Consider the following 14,957-nt stretch of genomic DNA (forward strand, 5'->3'; position numbering starts at 1 on the left):
TGTCGGTGCAGGGGGAGGCGTCTGAATGGCATGCGCAAGCGAGGACGAAGGAGTTCACGTCAAACGGGGCCTGACTCGCGCTCTACGAGGCTCCACGCCGCGCCCGCTCGGAGCAACTGGAGGGGAGCGGAACTGACCGCGCGTGCATGGTGGCTGGCTGCTCTGCGACGACGGCGCCCGCGGCCGCCCTTTTTCTCCCTCTGACCTGCTGCGAGTCGGATCACGATAGGTGTACGTACACACTACTACACCAGCAAAGGGGGACGACAAGGACGACGGAGACGGCCAGACGGCCAGACGCCGCATCCCGACCCAAACAGGCTTAGCGCACGCGGCGGCGCGGCGCATGAAATGGATCAGCGCCACCATCCCCACACGACCACCGACCGACCGATTGCCTGAGTGACTGATGACAGACTGACTGACCGACCAACTGACGGGCTGTGAAATGTACGCCCGCCCATGGCAGCTGTCGCCCGACCATGCTGTCCAGGAAATGCCCGCTCTTTGTATCGTCGTATGCTAGCCTCACCCCGCTGTGCCTGGGCAATGGCAGCAACACCACAACCACCACCACCAGCCCGCCCAAGTCATGCCGTCATACACTTGTCCACCCTCACATCGCCGCACCACAACACCAACACAACCATCACCACCACCACCACCCCGTCTACTACCAACAGCGACGCACATATGCCCAACACCTCGATGCCGACCTGCTGACGTGGCCCGAACCCCAGAGGCCCCATAAAACACCCACGCCTTACCAGATCCTCCAGTGCCGCAAGGGCGATGCATATACCAAACATCGCTTCTACGCCCTCGTCAAGCTCTACCACCCGGATCGCAGCCATGTTTCTCCTGCCATAGCCCAGCTGCCTCTCCACGTGCGCCTCGAGCGCTATCGCATGCTCGTCACTGCGCACGATATCCTTTCGGATGTTGAGAAACGCAAGGCGTATGATGCCTGGGGCCACGGCTGGGCAGGCCACCACCACACACCCACTGCCCCACGACACAGCGACTGGGACTATGACGCACGCCGTTGGACCACCGACCCCCGCACCAATGCAACCTGGGAGGATTGGGAGCGCTGGCACCATGAGAACAGCGGCGCCAAAGACTCTGATGCCCGCACCATCCAAATGTCAAACTTCACCTTTATGGCCCTCCTCTTCGCATTTGTAAGCATTGGAGGTGTCGTCCAAGGCACTCGCTTCAACTCCTTCAACAATTCTGTCATTGAGCGTCGCGACCAGATCCACCGAGAGGCAAGCATGGAGTACCGGCGCAGCAGGAACGCAACCCTGAGCGCCAGCGGCAACCGCGACGAGCGCATCCGCACCTTCTTAGAGCACAGAGAGTCGACCATCGTAGGCGAGCAATCCTACCAGCGCTTGCTCCCGCCCGTCGACACGTGCTCGCCGGATCAGGTCAGGCGACAGTGAACCTGGGCACATTCTGGTGCCTGCTATACACCCCGCTATACCCCACATGCACATTTTGGTGCTATACTACATGTTTGCTATTAATCAAGCGCTGTTCATGGAGCTATGGCGTACCGTTCTTCTAGTCCTTATGTATCATTCGGCACCAGTGCCGATGCCGTTGCGGCACACCCCTGCCTTTCATGCACTACAACGTTATAAAATTCCAATAACTACAACCGCAACCATATCCCGGTAACATGGACTGATTTTACAAACACACGACTGCAGAGAAACCCCCCCCCCCCGCCTTTCCATGATAGGACTTTGTCCGAGCAAACTGCAGCTGCAGACGTTACCACGGAACGTGTCAACCAAAACCGGAATTCCTTCCGCTTATACGCGTACCCTCACTGCCAGGAACAGTTGAGCCTCAAACACTGCTGCAACAAACGCTGCAAAGCTCCAATTATCCATTCTTCCGCTACTTGTTTCACCTTGGCATTAACCGACGGCTAAGATAACTCGTCTGACAAGCGCTGAGTATTTTACGGCTTTACTTATATAAGAAAGAAAAATATGCATGAAAACTTTGAAGCGCCACAAAAAAACCATCAACCATCTCACGTAACGCTAAGACAAAAGATGACAATTTAATGTCACTGCTTTTTAAACTTTCTTCGCATGTGAAAGAAAATGGCACTTTCGCACTTTTGCACTTTGTACTTCCCCATTCGGCCGCCAAGCCCCCCATGCCCGACTAAAACATGCATTAACTGACGAACGCCGCAAACCCGTCTCCGGTTTGGAGAGAGAGGGAAGAAAAAATGTGCTCAGATCTGTTTTGGGGCCGCCGCCCACAAAAACACTGCACACTTTCGCTTTGTGTTCTCTCTGCAGCTTTCCTTGCCCTTGCCCTTATCCCTGCTGCTCTCCCATGCTGTGCAACCATCAACACTCCCATGTACCCCATCACTTACTCAGAATCGAGAAGGTTGCATGTGTGTGTTGGTGGGCTAGTCTACCTACTTACCTACCTAGCTACACTTCCTTTCCCTTCCGCATGCATCAAAACACCGACTCATCATCCCTCCCTCCCCCCCTTAGCTTGGAGCACAAAAATTCCATATCATATCACATCACATCATCATCACATATTACCTACATGCAACCGCGCCTCAGTGCCAATCTGGAAATTCCAAATTTGCTCCTGATTGGTTGGTGGGGTTGCTTTAATCTCCCTTTTCCTCCATTCCGAGTACGAGGAGCGGACTGAATACTGCGCCACGTATGGCCCGTTTTCTTGGAGCTGCAGGGTTGGGTTGTGTGTGGGCGAGCGGGCGCGTGGAAAGCGGCGGATGTGTGATGTCTCTTATTCGGTAGTCCCTTTTCTTTTTTTTCTCTTTTCCTTCCAATATACGCGGTGGGCTAGTCTGGTTAGGGCGGGTTCGTGTTGGTTGGTCGGTTGGTTGGTAGGGCATGGTTTGGGAATTTGGCTCAAGAGAAATTTCCAAGGCTTAGTGTCATTTTGGTTGGGTTTCTTTGATTGTGGTAATGCCAAAAAAAAACTTGGAAATGTGGGAATTTGGCAAATCCATGGCCTTTTGCCAATAGCTTGTTTCTTTCTGTTTTTGGTTGTGACACAAGGGAAACGCACTGTCGTTGAGCTTCTGCATAGAATTCACCATCTTATTGTGGCTTACTGTATAAAGTTCCCTTGGCGTGTACATAATGCCAATTCATCCATCACACCATATTCCCTCACTTCTTTCCCGCTTGCTTTACTGGAGCTGACGCCGGTGCTTTCGCAGGCGGGGCCTTGGTAGCATCTGTCGGTGGCGCTGCTGTCTTCTTGCCCTGGCGGCTGATGAGATCCAAAAGATGATCTTCCGTCTGTTTGCCCTATACGATAAATTAACAGTTGCCCTTAATTCCACCCTGTTGCGCCCTTTTTACAGAAACCCCCTACCTTGTCGGCGTCCGTCTCGGCATCCCACCCCCGCCCAAATTTGGCTCGGAAAGCTGCCAGTTTTCCTGCCTCATCCTCTTCCACATTTAATAGCTTCTGCGAACTGGGGTTCCATAGCGGCGAGTTGCGAATGTCTTTTGCGCTCTTGTACACGGGCTGGGGGTTCGTTGTTCGTACGGTAAAGGCGCTTCCGTCGGAGAGGGTTATGAGTTGTGTGAAGGTATAAGGTCGCTTCGGTCGGCGGAGCAGTGTCGCGTGCCGCACTTGATTTTTTTGTTGTATCTGGGGCTGAATTGATTGGCGCAGCGCACGTAATGCGCTCATTGAGGGGACTGGAGATGCCATGGTGGTTGGTAGGGTGCTAGGATGGTAATGGCGGGTCGAGATAGAAAGTTGCGGAGAAGACACGGAGGTTTGGGCGGCGCTAATATTTCCGACACCCCAGTCGATTCAATCTTCAATGCGCGAACCATCGTCATTCACATCGCACCCCTCTTTTTCCCTATTCTCGTATTTCGATAATCCCAATTGCACGAAAGTGTTGCGAATTTCCTGCGTATGCGGCAAGAAAGATATAGGCTTCATTGCAGCAATGGCGCTTGCGCAGCGCTCGGCGTGCCGCTTCTTTGCGGCCTTCTATAGATGGGAGTTACACACTCGTGAGATGTGCCTACGTCCTTTGAAACCAGCCATTGTTGACACAGAGCCTAGGAAACACACAACTATGTGCCTTGAACAGTACACACTACCGCAACCGCATTGGCCTCCCGCAGCACTACCACACAACTCGTCTTCTCAGACAGCAAGCCCAACCTGAATCGCAAGTGCAGGATGAGTCTGCCATCAATCCTAGTGATGATATCAGAGGGATGGCAAATGGAACAGAAATACCAGTGCTTCAGCCAGCAGACAGTATACGGGAGGAAATAGCAAACAGCCAGCCAAGCACCGAAGAGCACGACATCTTACCCGAAGTCTCCGATTCTGAGCTAAAGCAGGCAAAATTGAAAAACTCTGTTCGTCAATTAATGCGCAACGTGCCCAGCTCTGTTGCGGTCATCACGGTCGTACACACTGACCCCGAGACTGGAAAGCATGTACCTATGGGCGTCGCTGTCTCTTCACTCAGTACCGTTAGCCTGGATCCACCCACTATTTCCTTCAATATAAAAGAGCCGTCCCAGACTCTAGATGCAATCCGAGCTGCAAATGGCCTTTTCCGTGTCCATTTTCTGGCAGCTGAAAGAGGAGGCGCCAATGTAGTGGACCTCTTCTGCCACGGGAATAGTGCTGAGACATACAATCGGCGAGCTAAGAGGCTGAAGCTTTATCAGCCCAAAGACAAAAAGCACCCCGCCACAACACGCTCCTGCGCACCACAGATCTTGAGTGACTCTGTGATAGCTGCAATGGAATGCGAAGTCACTCATCAATTCCCCGTTGGCGACCACGTTATTCTCGTTGCAAAAGTCGACAGTATGGAACACAAAGCTTCAAAAGGGCCAGCTATCCTCTACATTGACAGAAGATACCGGAACCCCAAGGGTCCAATTGTCTACTCTTCGGAGAGGGCACAAGCGTCCACTAGCGAAGGTGTCTCGTCATTCTGGAAACATCCTTTGTTTCCAGGCGACAAGGAGCGACGAGAATACATGAATGAGGTCAAGAAACTGATAAAGGCAAACCCCACCTATTACAAGAACCCAACAAAAGACACGTATCGGATCATTGAAAGCAATCTACCATATCCTGCGTCAAGTCTCGGCATAAGTGTGGAGCTACTTGTTGCAGAGTGTAGGAAGGAAAAGAAACTCCCTAATAAAATCAAGTCCGGACAGGAGAGTCAACAAGTGCTCAGTGACTTTTACGGGCTGTTGACACCATCTATGAGGCAGCAAATTGTAGACCGGGCCACGAAGTTGATCGAAACAGACTCGCGCTTCCTGTCACAACATTACCGGATCTTCTTGTACAACCTGGGTGTCAGTCCTAACAGTAGAGATTTCTTGCCTAGCGACATTATGGAACCTCTGCGAGCTGCAAATCTAGCACCACCGTTCGATCTGCAAAGGCAACCTGGGGACATGTCGAGAGAGGATATACGGAAGATCGAGCAGATTGAGCACCGTCTTCGGGAGTATCTTCGAAAGATGAGTTATACGGTTGCACTGAAGGAGCCTTTTGAAAATGCAATGGTGGAAATTGGTGAAAAGAAATTGGATGCTCTACATTTCAAAAAGAGTCGCGCGCGTCTCCTTACCCAGACTCACCCTTCGCTCTTCGATGCTTCGGCAATAGATATCTCTGGAGAAGTGACCCAAGAAGAACTCCGTGTAGTTCTCTCCCGGATCATCAATCGCCTACAGATTTATTCTGAAACCGAGTTCCGGAAGCTTGTCCACATTGATTGGTGTGAGTCTTTGCGTCGACTTGGCGTGAACCCTACTATCACAGGTATGGATGTGGAGTTCCTGATGGGCAAAATCAAGCACATATTCTACTCTACAGAGCACTTCCGAGACTTCCCACGTGCTATCGACGAAATGTTGCAGCCTTGGTTTGTTTGGAACGTTGATTGGGACGATCTGGAAGAGCGTGTCAAGCGATTTGTCCAGACAATTCCACTGCGCGCTACGGCATGGTCGAGGAAGGACAGACTTGCTGCTATGGGCATACACTGGAGAGCAACAGTCAATCTACCAAAGCAAAATACTGCCGATGAAGAAGTCAGACAATCTCTCGACGAAGGTCACATTATCGATACACTCGTCGCAAAAGAGCTGAAGCGCCATTACGGCAACGGTAGTGAGGAGGAGAACGCCGCCATCGCCAAATACTTGAAGGAAGTGTATGAATTCGATGTCACACACAAGCCAATCGAGTACGTTCCTGCAGAATCCACGGCTCAGTCATCGGCAGACGAGATGCAGCAAGCTATGATGGCGGATCTTACTCCTGTCCAGGAACAAGTATGGCTAGAATCACCGGGAAACAGCCGTATAAATACCAAGGCGAACTACAAGGGACATAAGTCTCTGAAGAAATCAGGCACATTTTCGTTTGGCGGATAGAAGAGAGGGTCACAACGTATGTCATATATGTACATTATACCCTAATCGTGCATTATAAATATTGCAAGTTGTAGCGATAGGCCAAAAGGTATCGAAAAATCAATAGTTCAATCTCCAACATACCGACGCATTATTGGCTCCTAAAAGAGTGAAGGTGATGGATGAGAGGCGGTCGCTGCACGTGACTGCGGCCGGATCAATTATGTTGCGTGTAACCTGGGAAGCTCCATCGCAATTTCCTAGTCGGAGCTCCCCCGCGAGTCTACCTTGGTAACCAGCAGCAACGCGACGGGTCACCTTTAATTTCACTATTGACCGACTCACAATCCTACCTCTTTTGTCGCGTAAATTCAAAATCAGCAAATATGAAGCTCGTCAGGTACGATGGCCTCGGACAGCATGCTACAATTGCGGCTAACGGTTTCGCGCAGGTTTCTTATGAAGTGCCAGAATGAGACGGTCACGGTTGAGCTCAAGAATGGTAAGTAGAAGATCTCAATCTCACAGTTCATCTTCGTCGACTCGGCCTATGAACAGCGGATGTTTTGCTTTCGGGCGCGTTGTATACCGAGTTGCGCAGGCAGGCAATCTCCTACCCAAACACTTCATACCCCTACCACAAGGATACGATCTTAACACATGCACAGGCACGATTGTAAATGGAACCATTACCTCTGTCTCACCGCTTATGAACGTCGCCCTCCGAGCGGTCAAGTACACGCCCAAGTCTCGCGATACCGTAGCCCTCGATACAATGACTGTCCGTGGCTCAACGATTCGCTACATCATACTTCCCGACTCATTACCACTCGATACACTTCTCATTGACGATGCGCCAAAGCCCAAGAACAAAGCAAGGAAAGAGGTTGCTGGTGGTGACCGCGGCGGAAGGGGCGGTGGCCGCGGAGGTGGCCGAGGACGTGGAGGCGGTCGTGGAAGGGGCGGCGGTGGCAGGGGACGTGGACGAGGCTTCTAGGGCTGAGGGATGATATCAAGATGCAAGAGACGCAATGACGCAAGAGTGTTGGGACAGAGATTGCAACACGATCAAAATCAGCGCAAGCGGAATCTGGGGTACCCAGCATATGGGCGAGTGCCCCACACAGGATGCCAGAATGGAGCGCGAAAAGATAGCTATCGGATCGGCGATGATTGGACAGATGGTATAGCATGCACGGCGTTTGGCAGTTCAGGATTGGTGCAGAAGACGCGCCTCGAAAGAAGAATGATACCACTTTGAAATGCAGAATCTGGCACTTGCAACCGGGATATAGGGACTCTTGAATTTTTTTTATGCTCACAAATTACAGGCTAGCTACGGATCTAGAGGATATTTGCATCATCGAACTTATTTACATCTTACTCTGCATCTTCAGGAGCCACTGGTGGCGTATCGTCAACCTGGATACCTCCCCTCTTCTTCTCCTTGCTATCATGGTATGGCAGTTTCCAGCCGCCCTCATCTTCTGGAGTGCTCAACCACAACCTCATCAGATGCCTCCGCGGTGCTGGTGGTGCGTAATCCTTGTACGCTGTTCTAGCATGGAAAATGTGGTTGTTGGATAGGAACTGGATGTCGCCCACATCAAGGATCATGTGCAGAGCAAACTTCTGGCACGTTTCTTCTAGGATGGTAATGGCACGTTCCTGGGCTGGAGAAAGAGGAGGAACAAGACCCTTTTCTGAGAAGCGGCTTAGGGAGCGAACAAAGTATGGGTCCCATCTATTCTCTGCGTCAGTTTCTGTACGATCCAACGTGGAGAGATGAGCAGGACTTACTTGCTGTACACTCTTGGGTTATCGCCCGTCTCGAGGTAAAAGACTGCAGTTTGGATCCACTCCTTCTGCCCTTTGCTCGTCTCGCCCTTGCGGTCAAAATACCAGATTGGCTGTGTAAGCAGTTCCGCAACATCGGGATGGTTCTCCTGGAGATGGTTCCAGACCGTATGGCTACTGACCTATTCAAAAACACCGTTAGTCTTCGAAAACCCCCAAACCCTCCTCAAATGAAGAAAGGAGGAAACGAAAGAAAAAGAAAAAACTTACAAGATCACTCTCACCCCCCTCTAACGCCTTAGCCACACACAGCAACCCCACCAAATCCGCATCATCGGCATGGAAAAATTGCCTCGCATTCGTCCGATAAATCCTCACCTTATCAATCGCCGTCGCATCCTCACCCAGATCCTTGACATGCCCCAACACATGGCCCCGACTATTCTGACTCACAAAGTACCCCAGATACGTTCCCAACCCCATATACGCAACCGCCGACTTCTTATTCCCCCACTCCTGCACCGGCAACCCTTTGAAAAGAATGAACCCTTTTCCATCAATAAGCTCCTTCCTCAGCGGCGCCAAGAACCTCGAGAATTCTGGCAAAGGGAACTTCTCAGACGTAATGCCCGTTAGCGGTGTGCCGCTCGTCAGAAACGCATCTGCCGCCGCACTGATTTCCGCGACTTCGGCTGCGGAGAAGATGTGCGTCCAGCGTTCGGGGTTGGAGGAGTAGTCGGAGGCTTGCCAGGCAGTGGGGCCGGTGATGGTTTTTGGGAAGGAGGAGTAGGGTTTTAGCAGGGAGTAGATGGGTTCGTGTTGGCCGGAGGTGAGGAGGCCGTCTGGGAAGAGGGTTTTGGAGAGTTGTTTGGGCGTCGAGGAGAGGGTGTGAGGGGCGTCGGGCGCCTGGGATGTTAGAGCTGGCGCCATGGTTGTGTATGTGTGTGTAGTAGTAGCTCTTGGTTTTGGGCGTGTTTTTTTGTTTGTTTGAGTTGGAAGGTTGAAAGAGTGTGGATTGATAAACTCGAAGCTGTTCAATTCCAATTGACACTCTTCTATTCTTCAATTGGAAGAAACAGGTGTTGCTGCTGCTCTCTTTGTACACAAAATCCCAATAATTGAAACACAAGAGGAAAAAAAGCCAGGCGCAGAGTAGACGTTTTATGTACCGTATTTATACCCTGCACACAATCATCATACCACCCTGACCCCTCCAAAGCATTTTACTGACATAACTTCACCCCTCACTTGCTTACTCCAACCTTTCGGATTCCTCAATCGGGACACTCCCATTCGCGACTGTTTGCGTGTGGTGCAATGCAACCGCGCATATCCCGTTGGCAACAAATTAGGCAAAATGGCGTGCTCGCACGCATCCAGAGGCACAGTTGACGCAAGATACGCAAAAGCCCACCCCCGCTTCCACCAACAACCCTTGCCGTGCTTGCTATGACCTCACTCTGCAACAAGAAAACTGCACATCATAACGGTGGTGCATGAGCATGGCTGTCGTATTTCTTACTAGATCATTGAGGTCGTAGCACCTCAATTGTAAGAGGGGAATCGAGGACAATCATTCATTGTATACAGAAAGCTTGATAGATAGATAGACGTCAAGATAAACAAAGTACATGCAGCGAAGGAACTGCGGAGACAAACAACCCCACTCCCCTCCCCCCACTCAGTCGCTCTAGTCGCCATCAAAAACCGTTGCCCTTACCCCAATGAACGCCGATAACACCAAAACATGATCGGGAGATAACGGGAAAAAAAATCCGAGCATACACGAAAACCGTCGCAAAACACATACAGTTGCCGTTTGATTCTGCCCATGCTCGTGCAGAAGCTAAAGACCAATTCGCATTTGATGCATGCCGACGTAACCAAGCTGACAACGCCTAGAAACTCGATAAGCACTCCTCCACAACCGCCTCCAACATGCCCAGAGTGTAGAACCGAGCGACATTGCCATACACTCCCATTTTCTTCTTAATTTCAGCCTTGTTCTTAGTAGGCACCCATTCTCCCGCACAAGCACAGTGTTCCATGAACTCGTTGCTGCGTAGCCTCTTGCACTTTCCGCACTTGAGATCCTGCGTGCACCATTCGAGAACCATTTTTTGTACCTCGCCGACAAGTTGCTCCTCGATGCAGCGCTTGTCGTATGGAGAGTCGCAGTTGTCGCATTTCCATTTGGGCATGACAGGGGCGGCGTCGCTGTCGGGGAGAATGACGGGGAGAAGTGAGGACTCGCGGCAGAGATCTAGATCGCGTGAGGATGTGCAGTCGTCGCAAATGACGCCTCGAACGACGAGTGCGGCGCTTGGGTTAGTGAATGTTGCTTCTGCGCTAAATTCGCGTATGTCGAAGAGATTCAGCAATTCTTTTCGCAGCGCGCGTGCTTCGAGCGATATAGCACGGTCCAGACTAAGGACCTGCATGATGCTTTTGACGAGTTGGAGGACCGGGTTTGTGAGCTTGAGGTGCGAGCCTGGAAGTTCTGGGAAGACGTATTCAGATGCGAATAGAGGATCCAGTACTTCTGCGTGCTGCTTTTTCGCAAAGGCATTCATCTGCTTGGATAGGGGCTTTGTGAATGTCTTCGGTAGTATCTGTGTCTGCTCATTGGGATCCACAGTCAGAGGTCGAAGAGGAATCTGAGTTGGTCGTGGTGTCGAGCCATCTTCAGTGATGGCTGGGCGTTTACGTGAGTGCATGAGCTCAATGAACTCAATCACCCAGTCGTTGAAGGTCGGCTGGAACTTTTGTGGCAAGAATTGCGCAAGCTGCCAACACATAATGTTCTCCACAGGTTGGACCTCGTCTTCGGTCACTTTGTCGCAGCCCTTGCCTCCGTAATTGAACTCGTCATACCAAACGAGATAATCCCAGAACTCTTTGATCTCAAGCTCCATAAACTGGAACAGTGGCTTCGCTTTGATTGTCTTGATGATGTACTGACTGTAGGCGTATGCATTGCCGATTTCAGCTTTGGTTGTCTGAAGGAGAAGGCGATTTGGACTAGCAAAGACAATGTGTGAACCCACTCGCTTGAAGTCGGTCATGAGTTGCTGCAGTGTCTTCTTTGACATCATTTGGACGTAGTAGTGTAGAGAGCGATCGTAGAGGAAGGACCCAGGACTGCTGACCCAACGGACAAGATGTTGTACCATGACATCGGCCATACTAAAGCCGTGGCCAGCCTGGACAGCTTCAACCCACCAAGCCTTCACCATTTCGCGAAGGACTGTAATACCTGCACTCGCAAAGGCATTGTCTGAGTATATGACATTAGACCCATCATTAGCCGAGTCGTATGATGGTGCAGCAGGATTGAACGAAACGGAATCTGCACCCTCAAGCTCGTTAATAAGAGACGAAGATAGGATGGTGTTGATAGCCAGGTTGCGTAGATTGATATCGATACACACAGATGAGTAGGTACCTGGGTTGTTGATTGATGGCATCTCTACTGTCTCGAGAGGTCCGAGGACATCATCTTTCTCGTATCCAGCGTGATCCGGCTTCGCTTGGCCAGACCACCACAAGATCACGCGGTCTTTTTGTAGCCTTCTGGCATATGCGATGTCAATAAGGAAGCGTGGGTCGTTACTCTCGAGATTGCAGAGCGGAATGTCTCCATAGCGAGCTAGCTCCAGTAGATGAGCAACCCAAGACCCAAGATCAAGGTAGTGTCCTACCAATCGCTTGGCAATGAAGGACTGCCAGCCAAGTGGTGGTAATTGCTTGTCAGATTCGTTGGGGTTGAGTGTCAAGATGGGCAAGTCTTTCAGGGCAGGGACATCGTGTGAGAGAAGGGCCTGGTTCGGAGATTGGATGACAGCAATGATCGGCCCAGTCTCATCTGCTTTCATCCTCTTGATGACATCGCCTATCTCGAGCAGAGCTTTGCGTTTCGTGGTCACTGTTGTCGTCTTGAAATGAAGGTCCTCCTGGTATTTGATCATGTTTTGCCATGGTTCACCGTCATTGTCTCCCATTCGTCGTTGTAAGGCATCGCGGTAGATACGGTCGACATTCGGCATACCTTGCGAGTCTTTGGACTTATTCTGGATGATTATGTGGGCGTCGCTCTTCGACGTTGAGAAAACGGCATAGATGTTACGGTCTCCGCTGCTGACATGGTACAGATACACGTAGTTGAAGGGCGCTTCGGCAAGATATGGCTCCTTGGTCGGCACTTTGCGCAGTGCGGAGAGGTCGAATCCATGCTCAAGACCTTTTCCAAGAACACCTTTCTGGGACTCGTCGAATGTGCAAACGCTTCCCAGTTCAAGAATGGCCCGAATGTTCAACGGAACTTGCTTCTCATAGACACCCTCGATACTAGAGTGATTGAACAGAGCCGAGATGCTATCAGCTTCATGGACATAGGTCTCCTCTGACATCTGAAGTTTGAACAGATGAATCGAAGGATGCCCATTCGGCAAAGTATGGTTAACCACCTTTTCTACTGAACATCCACTGATCGATACATCTGGAAGCTCTTCACTCCTCAGATTGAGATATAGTTGTCGCGGTACGATGATTTTGAGAGCGTGGATCTTCTTATCGATGAGAACAAAGGCTCTAACCTCTCCTGGTGTTTCTGTTGGCCGAAGTTGTACAAGTTGCCATTTGCTGATGTAGAGGGATTGTGCCTGGTTTCTGAAGAAACTACCAATCGCGTCGGATGCGTCAACAGCTTTCTCTCCAAACAATTGGCGTCGGCGTTTCCGTGCCTCACGTTGAATCTTCCATTTCTGTTTCTGGTACACCAACCAATCGGAATAGTCTTCATCGATACTCGGCATGACTTTAGGTAAAGCAGCATAAGGATCGACAATCGGTACTGCAGGCTCAGGTTCTTTGCGCTTTGCGACCATCTTAGTAACAATTCCCTTTTTCATCTGTGATTGATTCTGCGTCAACTTGGCGGAGCCAAAATCTTCTAAGTCGCCAGTGACCTTGTTATTCGCGACATTGGCGTCGCCGTTAGTTAGGACTTTCTTGCTGAACATGTCCGTCATCTTTGTCTGCTGCATCTTGTCCTCCTTCTGACGAATCCTACGGTCAAGCCAATCAGGATGTGGGACCCTAGGAACGGGATTCCGAACTTTTTGGTATGCTGCAGGGATGGTGATGAGTTTCTGAATGACAGAAGCCAGACGCTCGCGGTAGTAATCCCAGTCGAGAACTGATCGAATATCCATCTCTCCTGGATCGTCTCGCAGCCACTTCCTCAGAAAGTATCGCTTTACCGATTCCTCGGCGGAGAAGATAGACAAAGGAACAGCGCGTTCAGTAACGGGCGCATTTCTCGGTGTCTTAGAGATGATGTACTTGCAATTCAATCCCTTGTCTTTTACCATTTGCTCACCGAGGAACTCGGCCAGACGCTTGGCGGTTGTGATGGCGGTTGACTTTTGCGCTCCGTACTCCTCCAGTGTCTTTGTCATGCTTTTGTTCTCGACAATCAGATCAATCAACTCCTCGTCAGCCAAAGTTGCTCCACGTGTATCCAGAATATCGAGCCACCTGTTTGCTACTTTGGCAACAGCACCGTAGGTTTCTTCAAGAGTGGTACCTTCCAAGAAAAACTTGAAAATCTGAGCTTGGAAGTTCTTGATAAGCTTCAGCTCACCACGACGCTTCACTTCGAAACCTTTCAACTCTGCTAAACTGCCATCATGGTTAAACACAGCATAACGCTTCTTCAAGTTCTTGTCCTCTTCTTTCGAGGTGGGCAAGATCATAGCCTTGTAAGGACCATCAACCTCGAAGAAGATGGAGTTGTCGCTGTGCTTCTCATATCGGAAATTCACAGGGTCTACCAACGTCTCGTACTGATGATTGGTGTACTGAGCGTGTACTAGGTGGTTCAACATGGTACATGGATAAGAGATAGTTAGCTTCTTGCCGTTGCTGAGCTTGAAAGAGAAGTTTTCTGGGAAAGTCGCTGGTAGGATGGCCCAAATACCATCGGTATCCAATTCTAGGGGTCGACCGATGCGCTCGACAAGGGAACGTGCCAACTGAATGATGCGAGCACCAGTCAAGCAAGTAACGCCAGCCATCTCCAGAGAGTACCAGCGTGATCCCTTTCGCATGACATATCCATAGAAGGAGTTCAGAATAACTTTGTGAGCCAATTGCATGGAATCGAACAAGACAATCATCTTCTTTGCGTCTTCAATCTCGGCTGCCGGGGCACCCGCCGCCTTCAACGCTTCTGTCTTGCCTTTCCAAACCTTTTGTTTGCCCTTGAAGTCATATCGTCGATCACGGAAACCGCTAACAGTATCAACATAGAATGGGTTTTCGCGCTGACAGATGATGGCCTCGCGCTCAATTGTCGTCGCGTCGTGAACCTTGTGGTAGATCTTCTTAGAGTAGTCCGTCAAGCGTTTCCTGACTAGAGCGGCCTGCTCGTCTTCTGTGAGCTCTTGAAACGACCGCTTTGGCGAGTTGGGAAACCTTCCAGGGAATTGTTCGTTCTCCAGTGCGTTGCGAACCATGTTGTACTCATCGCGTTTAGCTGGGAGATATTCACCTCTCCAGGCCCATGGCATCCGACGATCGCATGTCTTTCCAGGACGGTTAAAGTCGCAAGCCGCGCAATTGGATTCGTTGATCATAGAATCGGGTTGTAACCTGTTAGTTGTCATGATGTTCGGATACATAGACGCAACATCCAAGTGGTAGATAAGAGGT

General features: G+C 50.6%; 6 protein-coding genes across 6 annotated transcripts; 4 read left to right on the top strand and 2 right to left on the bottom strand.

Moving 5' to 3' along the window:
* Positions 1-448: 448 nt before the first annotated feature.
* COCMIDRAFT_87352 (uncharacterized protein) lies at positions 449-1,448 on the top strand (the record flags this gene model as incomplete). The annotated part of the gene is made up of 2 exons (XM_007686850.1): positions 449-517; positions 591-1,448. The coding sequence occupies 2 exons, from the start codon at positions 449-451 to the stop codon at positions 1,446-1,448; spliced, it is 927 nt and encodes a 308-aa protein (XP_007685040.1).
* A 207-nt stretch (positions 1,449-1,655) lies between these two features.
* Positions 1,656-1,946, top strand: COCMIDRAFT_87502 (uncharacterized protein; the record flags this gene model as incomplete). The annotated part of the gene is made up of 1 exon (XM_007686851.1): positions 1,656-1,946. A coding segment is annotated over one exon (291 nt), but the record flags the coding sequence as incomplete, so codon positions are not given.
* Positions 1,947-3,188: 1,242 nt separating this feature from the next.
* COCMIDRAFT_87357 (uncharacterized protein) lies at positions 3,189-3,741 on the bottom strand (the record flags this gene model as incomplete). Its single annotated transcript, XM_007686852.1, has 2 exons — positions 3,189-3,329; positions 3,397-3,741. 2 exons carry the CDS (start codon positions 3,739-3,741, stop codon positions 3,189-3,191), a joined length of 486 nt encoding a protein of 161 aa, XP_007685042.1.
* Positions 3,742-3,988: 247 nt separating this feature from the next.
* Positions 3,989-6,467, top strand: COCMIDRAFT_34076 (uncharacterized protein; the record flags this gene model as incomplete). The annotated part of the gene is made up of 2 exons (XM_007686831.1): positions 3,989-4,055; positions 4,108-6,467. The coding sequence occupies 2 exons, from the start codon at positions 3,989-3,991 to the stop codon at positions 6,465-6,467; spliced, it is 2,427 nt and encodes an 808-aa protein (XP_007685021.1).
* A 365-nt stretch (positions 6,468-6,832) lies between these two features.
* On the top strand, positions 6,833-7,443 carry COCMIDRAFT_23759 (uncharacterized protein; the record flags this gene model as incomplete). Its single annotated transcript, XM_007686821.1, has 3 exons — positions 6,833-6,846; positions 6,899-6,948; positions 7,115-7,443. 3 exons carry the CDS (start codon positions 6,833-6,835, stop codon positions 7,441-7,443), a joined length of 393 nt encoding a protein of 130 aa, XP_007685011.1.
* Positions 7,444-7,826: 383 nt separating this feature from the next.
* COCMIDRAFT_87321 (uncharacterized protein) lies at positions 7,827-9,173 on the bottom strand (the record flags this gene model as incomplete). Its single annotated transcript, XM_007686853.1, has 3 exons — positions 7,827-8,190; positions 8,247-8,425; positions 8,514-9,173. 3 exons carry the CDS (start codon positions 9,171-9,173, stop codon positions 7,827-7,829), a joined length of 1,203 nt encoding a protein of 400 aa, XP_007685043.1.
* Positions 9,174-14,957: the final 5,784 nt, after the last annotated feature.

This window comes from Bipolaris oryzae (genome assembly GCF_000523455.1).
Source record: "Bipolaris oryzae ATCC 44560 unplaced genomic scaffold scaffold_23, whole genome shotgun sequence".
Taxonomy (NCBI): domain Eukaryota; kingdom Fungi; phylum Ascomycota; class Dothideomycetes; order Pleosporales; family Pleosporaceae; genus Bipolaris; species Bipolaris oryzae.